An 11,666-nucleotide genomic window follows, 5' to 3' on the forward strand; every position below is an offset into this window, starting at 1 on the left:
ACAAGAAAACAAAACAGGACTACAACAAAGAGATGAAGGAAGCCTTTCAACTTGTGACGTTAAGCTCATACAACACGGAGCTCATAAAAACCATGATGAAACTATAAACGCTCTTTAATTGGCTCCCAAGTCGTAATTATAGAACACAATAGGTAAACGATACAAGATACCCTGGCTTTTTAGTTCGCAGTGTTTATGTTTCTCCTGGCCCTCATCCAAAGGCGGACATTCTCCAGCTTGCAGGAGTGGCCTCAAAAGGTTTTCCATCAAATAAAAACCACACACACAGCTAGCCACGATAAATACGTCATCAAAAGTTGGTATTTGGCAGTTAAAAGTAGACTATTAGAAATTGGCAACGCAAAATAATGGACCGTTGCTTTTCACAAGGAGTAGGGAAGAAAGTGGTATTTTGTGCTGCTTTTTTTTTCTCTCATGAATTTATTTCTGGATCAATTCACCTAATCTGAAGGCCATGGTGGAAGACAAGATAATGCCAGCAAAGTGGTAAATGCTTTCAGTGACGTATTGTGGGGTTCATAACTAGTGAGTCACTGACTCTTCTGTAGTCTGATATAAAAAAAAGGAAGCCAAAATAGAAGAGTAGCCCATATTTGAATTTTAACCGCAACTGAAAATTTCACTTTCAAAGTTTTTAGTTATGCTTCAATCAATTCCACACTTCAACAATTTTAAAGAGAAAAACAAAAGGGCACTTACGATAAGGTCAAGGTCATTGTCACTGTTTTGCTTCTCTCCTCTCTGTCTTAACTTTCTTTAATTTGTTATAATGATATATTACAAAATTACCCATGTCTCTTATAATAATGTTGTTTCTAATGTTTCTAACAAACCAATCCATGTAAAAAACAAAAGAATTTAACACCGTTACCTTAAAACAAACGAGAGGAAGAGAACGCCAGGGACTGCCGCTTCAAGATGGCTGCTAGGTCTGTACGTCCTCAAACAGCCCTAAATCATCTACAGTATCTAAATAATGAAGGTTGGATTTTGCAAAAGTGGCGTAATGTTGCTTGGGTGGTTTATAAGACTTGTAATAGGTAGTAACAACAAATCAATTAGACAAAATATTAACTTTTTACGGCTAAAATTGGCAAAATAAATGAACTATCCCTTTAAGGAGGTTATGCACGAAATATGAATAGCAATGCTATAGCATTGCAAAAGCTACATAGTTTACATTAAAAACTGATTTTAAATCAACATTTGTTATTTTTGACTGAATATTTTCCATATTATTTCCTTTTAAGAAATGAAACAAATAAATATTTGTTGTGTGTGTTTCTCCATTAAAAGTTGGAATCGCTTGTCATGACTGAAGAAAATTGAGATGTTAATTTTTGGTCACATTACCTAGCCCTACTATAACATCCCATTGGTGGAAACCAACTAATTCAAATTTCAATCCAGTCTTATCTCTTTAACTTTGACGTATATATCATAAGAGTTAACATGGGAAACAAATGCAAAAGCTTGAACATTCACGCCTAACAACAGTAGCTCACTTTAAACAGCGGTGACCTGGATTTTCTCAGCTTGCTGCAACTCAGGGAGCCCGAGTCTCACTTTAAATGCTTTCAGCCTTTACGTAAGCACTGTGACATCATGCACAATTTGCAAGACACTGATTTGTGTGGAAAAAGAAATTCTCAAGCTAACTAAACATTCGTAAGCATATTTTTGGACATATAGACAGAAATATGTGTGAAGGTTCTGCAGTCATATTAATTTACGATTTCAAACATGATATTCTGCTAACCTCAGAATATTTACTCACAAGTATTAAATATTGAGCATTGTGCCCACCCAGCTCATCGTGCCTGGAATGTAAAACTGAGTAAACTGTGGGAGGAAAGTGAACAAAACAGTCTAGAATAGGAGGCACAGACACTACAAAAACACATTCACAATCTTGAACGTGGGAAAAAAAAAACACAACTACTTCACCCAAGCTCTACAAAGCAACAAAGTGAAAGTAATAAAGGATGGGTCCAAGAGAGAATTAGCTGTCTTTTGGCAAAAGTTTGCCGAGTAAAGTCATGTCCGCTTCAATTCCGTCTGCCAAACTAGAGTCTAGTTCTTTACTGCATTGTTTTCATTTGGAATATTATGCATTTCATGTTCTATTCTGTTTTCACAAAGTCAATGGTGGACGGCATGGGGAAACAGGGCCTTCACAGTATCCCATTAGAAATTAGCGTCTTTTGTGTCATGCTAGTGAACGCACAATACAAGCCCATGAATGAACAAGCTTTGTTCAGGCACCTAGATCTTCTTCTTTTGTACACTGCGGTTAAATATTTCCTCTAAAAAGGAAACCACAAAACAAAACATGCATTTTTGTCACACAGATGTTCCCTTAACAGGCTACACAAGTATGTTTAAACAGATTCATTTAGCCATGTGTTGTGATTCGGTACAAAGGCTCTGGGTCTGTATTTATAGGACTAGAGTCAGTTGAATAGAAAATTCATCCATCCAACCATTTTTTTTTTAACAACTTGTCCTCACATGCCATTTACTAGCCATAAAATGCAGAATGCATTAATGGACCATTAAGACGTTCTCGTTTTAATCCCCTTTACCAATTCACAAAAAAATTCTAAAAAAACACCAAACAATCGCCAATCTGATTGGCAAAGACAAAATGACACAAGAGCGTCATCCTCATCCTTTTGGTTCAAATATGCACATTTGCGTCGGTTTTAAAGCGAGCAAGGAGAAGGTCTATGATGCCGCGTCACGCTACCCTGCATGTGAATAAAGCTTGTGCATGACTTTCTCCGCCTCTGCTTAATGTGGCTGCTCCCTTCCCCCCACTCACAAGGCAGCTCCGACTCAGTATCCATCCGGCGCCATCGCAGGCTCAAAGAGACAGTGAGCACGACAGCACGCAGGTGAGCAAAATGTAGCATGGCTCAAGTATTCCCCACAACAAGGGGATAACTATGATTACTGATCCAAAACTGATCATTACTCTCAATGTGGTTCATTTTTCTTCAGCAGAAAGTAATTTGGTTTGAGTTTTTATGGCAACTTAGAACAGATGGATGGATGGATTTTATCTTACAGATGTCAATAAAAAAAAAATGTCTTTTCAACACTATATATGGCACTACGGGTCTTTACGACAAATAAAAAAATCCGTGTTTTTAATCAATCTCAACGGGTGGCCATTTGGCACTTTCTATTAAATGAAAATTATATCAAAGTTGTTCAACGCTCAGTTAAGGACCAAACCCTGTTCAGCTAGGAAAGCAGATAAGCTGTGAATAGTCACCCAAGGCCCCTGCAAAATGGCAAAATGGCACCCCCATGAAATTAAAATAAAGTGAATTTTGCTGCTAAATTCAAAACACAACAAACAAGATGAGGCCACATACAACATATTATTGAACACAAGATGTTTGGGTTGACTAGCCTTTTAACAAATATCCTCTGTAGCTAGCTATCGATGTAAAATAAATGACATATTGAAAAGCAGTCAGCAACATGCAATTATACTCGTGCCTCAAGAGTCTTATGGCACACGCAGCGTTCATTTATAACAGACACTGACATCTGCCTGAATCCCCCCCCCCCCCCCCCCCCCCCCCGCCCACTCGCTCATTAGGAGGTCAGTCTCAAATGTCAAGCTGCTCTTCAAGTGGTGCACGTGGGCAACTGTGTGTTGGTCCAAGTCAATCCTAACATGAGGCGATGAGGAATGTGACACCCTGGAGTGTCAGCGCACAGCGACATGGGTCACCGGGATTACGGTGGTAGGGCGTGGCATCCTGAGGCAAGCCTGTGGATTACTGCTTCTAATCAGGTCAATCAGGTCTGTCTGCAGATGGTTCAAATGCATCATGATATGCCATAGCTTTACTGACATCCAAAAGATGGATACTGACAAAGCAGCACTATGTTGAGGTGAAGGAAATAGATAGATTTTATGTCATGCACTCAGAGGACGGAGAAGCCTCATCTGGGTTATATCTGATAGGTGGCATTTTAATTCCCGCATTGACCTTCAATTGGTTGATTAGTATCCACTCATTTTGAGAGGTGGTAATACAAAACAAGTGATTCATAGAAACAAAATTGGGGTATGCTAATGTCTTTTCCTGAGGCATTTGCAGTCCCACTGCAAAGAAATCACGTGTGAGCTCCCTACACACGCTTGTTCTGCTACAGTCAGCCTTTCTCTGTGTGCATGATCTATTGACCATTTTTGGTCATCCATACATGCAAGGCTGCTCACCAGGAACATAACATGAGTTACATAACAACACGGAGACTACGTGGAGACAACATCAGCCCCCTAATGAAGGTAAGTCTTCGGATGCCCTTTGAAAAAACAAGCAAAATGGGTACGCATATGGCGTCATCCTTTTCTAATGATATTAGTTCTGCTTTGTAAGAGTATGCGTCTCCACTCCAAAGAGGCCTTCGCCTGTTTGCAGCCTGCCTGCGGAGACCTTGGACACATTCCCTGAACAGTGAATAATCAATTTGCTAGCACTCGAACCTTGACAAGCCTCCACGCATGAGGAGCGGGCGAGTGAGGCGGAGAGGAAGATGGCATATCCTGCTTTTACCCCCAAGCTGTCTGTGTTTCAGTTCTATTGACATAAACAGCGCAACAATACGCCTTTGAGCCAGACAATAATAAGAGCGCCACAATCTCGGCTACGCATCTGCCCAACACCTACACAATAAGCAGCAAACTCAATTAAACTTGCCATGTCTGTCAAGCTGCCCAGGCTTGACAAAATGATGTTACATTTTTGTCATGCAGCCTTGGACCGCAAATAGCTCACAATAGCAAAAATATGTCATATTTTTTCAATAATATCATTCTAAGTAAGATCGCTATTTGCATGGAATTTTTAGCTGATTATTGTTAACAAGAGGCAAAAACGGATTTCACTATTGGTCGGTACTTCTAGAGGCACCGTTGATTCCGCGAGGCTGATTTGGCAACTTCTTCTCATGCTGAGTCAATCTAGCATTGAAAAAGTTCTTCAATAATTTGAGTAATTTGCCAGCGTTTGACGGTGGCTCTGTCGTTAATAGCAGCGTCAACCATAAATTAGCAGCTAGTTTGCAGTGCTCATTTAACGCTTATGGACCGGTGAGAGCAGTCTGATTACTTTCAAAGACAATTTAATGATATAAATGACTCTGCATACATTGATTCCAACAGCCTAGCAGAGTTGTGGTTCCTACTGATCACGTTTTAACAAACATTGCTCACTCAAATGTGATAGTGGTTAAGCGCAGGGGTAATACTTTTGGGGACAGATCTGTCTGCAGATGAAAGTAGTGTGCTGCTGAGCACAGTTTAAATTGAATCGAAAAAACACGTTGACTATCAAAAATTAAAAGCAGCATCTAACATACATTAACCGCTAGCTTGCAGTGCTCCCGTGACATGTGAAATGGTGAGAGCAGTCAGATTACTTTTCAAAGGCAATTTAATGGCGAAAATCACTGTATACTTTGATGCCGACAGCCTGGCACAGTTGGTGTTCCTACTGATCACTTTTTAACAAACCTGGCTCACTCAAATGTGATGATGGTTCAGCACATGGGAAATAGTTATGGGGAGAGACTTGCTTCAATAGTAAAGTAGTGTGCTGCTAAGCACAGCTTAAATTTAAACTATACAAACGTTACATGTTAAAAACCTTACCAACAAAAAAAAAAACTATCAAAGGTGATTGCAGGCAAAGGCTACCACTATAGCATCAGTGACCTATAATACCATTTTTTTAATATAGAAAAGAAATACATCTACTTGGAAGATATTATATCTGAATGTGGCGGCAGTCTAAACAAGTACAAGATGATGTTGGTCAGCTATGTGAAGATGATCAACTCAATCTCTGCTTAGCATTAGTTCTCAATTCCAAAGATGTGGCATTATAACTGTACTAAAAACATTGCTAAAAAGACTATTTCATGCCATCAAAAACAAAAGTAACACTCGATTGTGATCGTTCCACAGGGTTGATCAAGAACATTTTGTAAAATGCCCATCCACAGCCCCGCTTACGTCATGATACCTTAAATACTGCATGGATGTACTTGCTCATCCACTGCCAAACCACTGTGTCTTGTTGGTATCAATTAGATCATTGATAATCATCTCGAAAAGTTGTGAGTCTTCAAAGTACTATACAGATTAGTTATATTGACTAACGAGGTCATCAAAGAACCGTAAGTGCTCTGTATTCACCTTGCCGAGTCTTGACAGCATGTAGTATGTGTGTGTGTGTTACTAACTACATTCAGCCTTTCAGCATCCTAATAAGATAGCATTCTCGGCATACCATCTGCAATGAAGTGAGATTGCGGCCATTTGCCAGCGCCCCATTCGGTTCTGCAATCTGCCCGTGTGCAAGGATGATGAATAAAGGACTAAACAAGGACTAGCCACCAAAACGTGGCATATTCCACTGCATTTCTGCCACCAAACACACACACACACAACCCTCAAAAGAGATATCGGCATAATGAACATGAAATATTGGAACTCTGGATTTCACACAGAGATTTCAGTGGCAGCAGGCTAAAGCAAGTCAACCATAACTGGTAGGAGAAGCTTGGGGAGATTTATGTAAGCTTAGTCTAACGGTTCCGATATGACTGACAGAACAAAATGCACAGTTGGGAGAATAGCTTCGTGTTACAGGGTCAATGAATGTTCATTTGAGATAGACTTGAGCTCATACGCTATATCTCAGATGGAGTAGGAAGTATGACTTATGTGGAAGACAGCAGTATCCAGATCCTGATGACTCACAATCACGAGAAAAACACAAATGTTCAATCACCAGACCATGAAACACATTCCGGGCCCTTTCTATCGCTGGCAATGTTAGTTTCATTCTAATACATTGAAATAGGAGTGTCAAAATAACAGATTGTGATTAATGTATTGTAGTCTTAATAAAGAGTTTTTTTTAACTTGTGTTAATCGAATTGTTAGTCAATACATGTTGGTTTGATTTGTTTTTATGCATTTTGTTGTTCCGTTGAATGGTAAAATTAATATTAGAAAAATGCAACAATGTCATATTTCATAAAGGTAGAGTGTTTTGCATTCTTTGTAAAAAGGAACTTGCTTACCTTAAGAGTGTCTCAAGTTTAGCCTACCACATCAATGCAAAGCACACAACCTAGACAACAGCCACAGCTAATGATAGCAAAACTGACACAAATGTAGAGAGCCACAGCAAAGCTCTTTGTCAAAGCAAGTCTGCGACAAACAGGACAGCAGTTGATTTATTTTAATTTTATTTTCTTGGCTAGGTTATCAAAAAGCATCAGAAACAATAACATTCCAATAAACATTGTTTACACTTCGTAATTCTAACGTTTTTTTTTTTAATTTAACTATTGATCAATAATAGGTAATTTTACCAAAGTTAGTTTTACCACTTATGTACTGTTCTTGATTGACGGGTTTAAAAAAAAAAAAAACGTGGGGCAACATTCACAATAGCAAAAATTGTTCATTAAAGTTAGTGTTTAAACATGCAAATAAGAGCGGTTAACATATTTTATGTTTGCAAATAAGACGCTGTGAAAAACGTTACCAACTTAAAACAAACATAGTTAAGATAAATTTTACGATAATGTGAGTTTGTTTTTCTTTCCAACAGTTAAGACAGTAAAATGTGTTTTTAAAACCTAACAAATGTGACCTTACCACAATGGAATGTGTGTAACCTCCAAAGGTACCACTCTATTGTGTGTGTTGAAAAAACATCCTCTGAAGAGGACCCCATTAATAGTTTGTTTAGCTTCACTTTCTTGAGAAATTTACAAGCAAATAAAAGCTGTCCCAGATACAGTATGTGCACACTGGCTAATCATTCAGCTCTACAACACCAATAAAAAGGATATGACACAAGTCATAAACTATAAAATAAGCACACACATATCCATTGAAAAAAAAAAAAAAAAAAAAAAACAGTATAGGGAAAAAGCCTTGATGAATTTGGGGTGTAGTAAGGCTGCGCCGTGCCCCTGGATGTCATGCTACAAACCAACTCAGCATTTCTCACACACAAAACTCCTCAGGCAAGCAGGCCCCATCAGAGGAGGAGAAGAAGAAGAAGAAGGAGGAGGAGGAGGAGGAGGAGGAGGAGGAGGAGGAGGAGGAATGTCACCCTGTAAGCCTTTTTATGTATTCTCTTCAGGCTTGTTTGTCCCCGAATGTTTCTCTATTGACTGCTTAAAGGCCCAAAGGAAGGCAAGATAGTAGTGCAGGAGTGCGGAAACTATGGCTGGGGGGGGGGGGGGGGGGGGGGGGTTATAGGTGGCCGCCCAGAGCATCTGATACGGCCTGCCTCTCAATTCTAAACACACAAATGCTTATATGACATCGTGTTTGATGCTTTCCGATGGAGGATTTTATAGCGTGAGTTGGGGATGGGAATAGATCTCGTACGGAGAGATTTAGTGAGAGTCGAATGCCACTCTCGTTCATGCACGGCCCGAGATCTATTTTCTTTTGGCTTTTGGTTCTGACGGGGCATACACATGAGAATGCATTGTCTGATGGTAAAACGCCCCCCAAACATGGTGAAAACTTTAAACTAAGCCTTACCATTCAAAACGATATATGGACACAAACTTGGAATGCTTTTATTTTGAGTTGTTCCCGGAAACGTGTCGCGGAAATGACTAACTTGACTCGCAGACTGTTGTTCAAGGAGTAGCGAGTCAGGAGGACATTGTTCTGAAATCAAGTTCAATTCAGAGCGCTAAAAAAAGGACTTCATTACACTGACGATGTATTGTACGGCGCCTAATGCCAGCATTTATCACAATTGAGCATAAATTAGCCGCTAGCTAGGAGTTCTCGTGTGCTCCATATAGTCCGATAAGAGCAGTCTCAAAACTTTTCAAAGGCACTTTAATGGATGCAAATTCCTCACATAGATGCAACCAGTTGCCGTTCGTACTGATCACTTTGAACAAACCAGGCCGACTCAAATGTGTTCTGTAGTCACCAATTCATTGAAAATTATCTACGATGAAGGACTTGTCTAAAATATCAGCTTATATTCATGTAAATAAAGACATGTTGATTGTCAAAAAAATAAAAAAATTGGTGATTCATAATTCAGTGTAAATGTGTTATTTGGTCTTCTGTGTTTATATTTTGTTTATTGCCAAGCAAAAACATGTTTTTTATCTGAATATTAAAATACTCAACAGCTGCCGCTCGTCAGCAGACATACGTACAGGATACCTTGGTTACTTTCAAAACATCTGTGTGGTGATATTTTGGTTTTGCTGTTTAAGAAAAGGCTGGTAAAACATCGTCCCTTTTGATGTTTACATTTAGACCCAAGATTATGCTTACATTTGCACGCTAGCTTGTTGATTACTCAGTAAAAAACAAAAAAACTGAAAAGTTGTAAAATATACATCCAGTATTATTTTCAAACTATATTATACGTTTTGCAGAGATCTCATCTGTCTCGTTCTCGTCGACACAATTTTGTTAGGTATCTCATCTCGTAAAATTTGCGTCTCGTTCCATCCCTAGCGTGAGTGTATGCAAACTTTGTTGAGCAGACATAAATGATGTGCACATGTTGCGGGACTTACTCGTGGTGTTTCCTTGCATTTGAATGATACATTTTGAATCCTTGCTTATCTCCCTGGAGTTGAAGGGTCGAACTCGAACAGCGACTTTTACCGAGGCCCCGGACATGTTTGCGGTGTGGGACGGTCTCCAAGTAAATCGTCGTGTGTCCTCCCTCCTAGAAGATGAAGAAAATGTTCACAATAAACACCTAAAAGTAACAAAGAATAACAGCAACGTTACACGCAAAATCTGGGTGGTGAGCATCTCAAGATGATGCAAAGAAAGATTTTGACTGTAATTGGAAGTGATGGAATATAACTAACTGCTCAATGTAAGATATAGCTAATGCCAAACTAAAGACAAAGAGTTGTTTGTGATTAGTCATTCAATATTATTTGCAAGATGATGCAAAGAAAGATCCTGACTGTAATTGGAAGTGATGGAATATAACTAACTGCTCAATGTAAGATATAGCTAATGCCAAACTAAAGACAGAGTTGTTTGTGATTAGTCATTCACTTGTGTTTTGTGCTCTATTTTTAACACTTAAAGATGCCACAAGTTGTCCACAAAACCCTAGAGAATAATTGGTGATAAACCTGCAAAGAACGTTTTGCAAAATTAGAACATTGCTCCTCAAATTAAGTCAATGATTCACAGAACTGCTCTGCAAAATTATGCTTAGAGCCTTGTTTAAGGGCTTTGACCAAAAGTCGATTCCAAATACCAAAAACCATCAGAAGCAAACTTTAAAAAGTGCTGGCGTTGTAAATCCAAAGCAAAGCAATCATTACTTTCCACAAGCATTGCAAGTCAGCCATACTTGTTGAAGGATACGCCCATGAAATTCTATCCAGCCCGCTTGCTTGGCGGCTAAGGCAGAACACAGGGCCAGGCTTGGCCACTGCATCCAAGCATGCAGCACCTTTTCGAACTTTCTAGGGCTCGGGCCTTGTTACCCATAAAAAACGAGATGTGTGAGCAAGCAGGCTAATCCTCCGCCGCTGTGTGTGTTGAATAGTGCGACAGGATGCAGCCGGCTGCTTTTTTTAGCAGCACAGCATGAACGCATTGTCCCTGATGAACCCCACATTTACGTCTAAAACAAATAGCATTGAATTAAAATATCTCGGTATTTGTAATTACATGATCACATTATTCACTTTTTGATGGGACTATTGATCAGCGCATCGCCTGGGAATCTAGCATATGTGACTCGACACGCTTCCGGTGACGGAAAAACCAACCACTTTCGATGTATTCGTAAGCAAACAAAAAAGATGTCTGAAGCATGAATTTTGGTTTTATGAGTGGGTGCTTTTAGAAAAACGGGACGGCCTAACGGTCCGGAGACATCGCCACACACACCCGCCCGTCTAGGACGAGCTAAAGCAGGCTAATGCTCACCACTGAGTCACGAACAAATGCATGGCATTACCGAGCAATAACCACTTCATTCAGTGTTGGCATTCGGAGTTTTCAATGAGCAATTTTATGTTTTTTTTCTCACCTTCGAAGACTGTCAGTCCAGCAGCGCCAGCACCATAGGGCAGCGGTGAATAATAGCGACCAGCCAAGCGAACGTCAAATGTGTTGTTTTTCTATCAGAATGCGCAAGCGGAGAAACTGTCGTAAAGTCCGCTGTCGCCAAATACGTCCATTCTAGTGGCGTCCTCCACCGGGTGGAGCGACAATCGTGGCCAAGGATGACTTGTACAGCCTTGTTTTCCCGTAAAAATGAAAATGCGGACGTCTTATCAGCAGGCAGGCAGAGGAATTGATAAACTGTCTTGATTTACCGAGATTACGTCAACGCCCTCAACCAAGAGCTATGACTGACAGTGTTTTTGACCAATCAGAGAATAGATTTAGGTGACAGGAGAAGGAATAAACCAATGGATGTCTTCGAAAACGGAAGAGGCGTGTGTGACTTTTTTTCTCCCCCTCGTGACGCTTCACTGCAGGATTTCTTCCTTTTTTTCCACATCTCTCAGCGCCGCCAGTTCCGCAACCATCGGAGCCACCGCAAAGATCTCCGTCTGTCGAGCAGCAA

At 40.0% G+C, this 11,666-nt stretch overlaps 1 protein-coding gene across 11 annotated transcripts in view; it reads right to left on the reverse strand.

The window, feature by feature from the left end:
* The window catches only part of kif1b (kinesin family member 1B), a 64,474-nt gene extending 53,102 nt beyond the window's left edge, over positions 1-11,372 (reverse strand). For all 11 annotated transcript variants that reach the window (XM_088438250.1, XM_088438181.1, XM_088438207.1 and 8 more), the window contains exons 1-2: positions 11,124-11,372; positions 9,634-9,788 (exon numbers count right to left, since the gene is read on the reverse strand). In XM_088438250.1, coding sequence (XP_088294376.1) covers positions 9,634-9,739 — 106 coding nt within the window. In that variant the 5' untranslated portion in view covers positions 9,740-9,788; positions 11,124-11,372. The remainder of the gene's footprint in view (positions 1-9,633; positions 9,789-11,123) is intronic.
* Between the last annotated feature and the right edge of the window lie 294 nt (positions 11,373-11,666).

Source organism: Hippichthys cyanospilos, chromosome 2 (assembly GCF_059441005.1).
Source record: "Hippichthys cyanospilos isolate Australia breed blue-spotted pipefish chromosome 2, RoL_Hcya_1.0, whole genome shotgun sequence".
NCBI classification, from domain to species: Eukaryota; Metazoa; Chordata; class Actinopteri; order Syngnathiformes; family Syngnathidae; genus Hippichthys; species Hippichthys cyanospilos.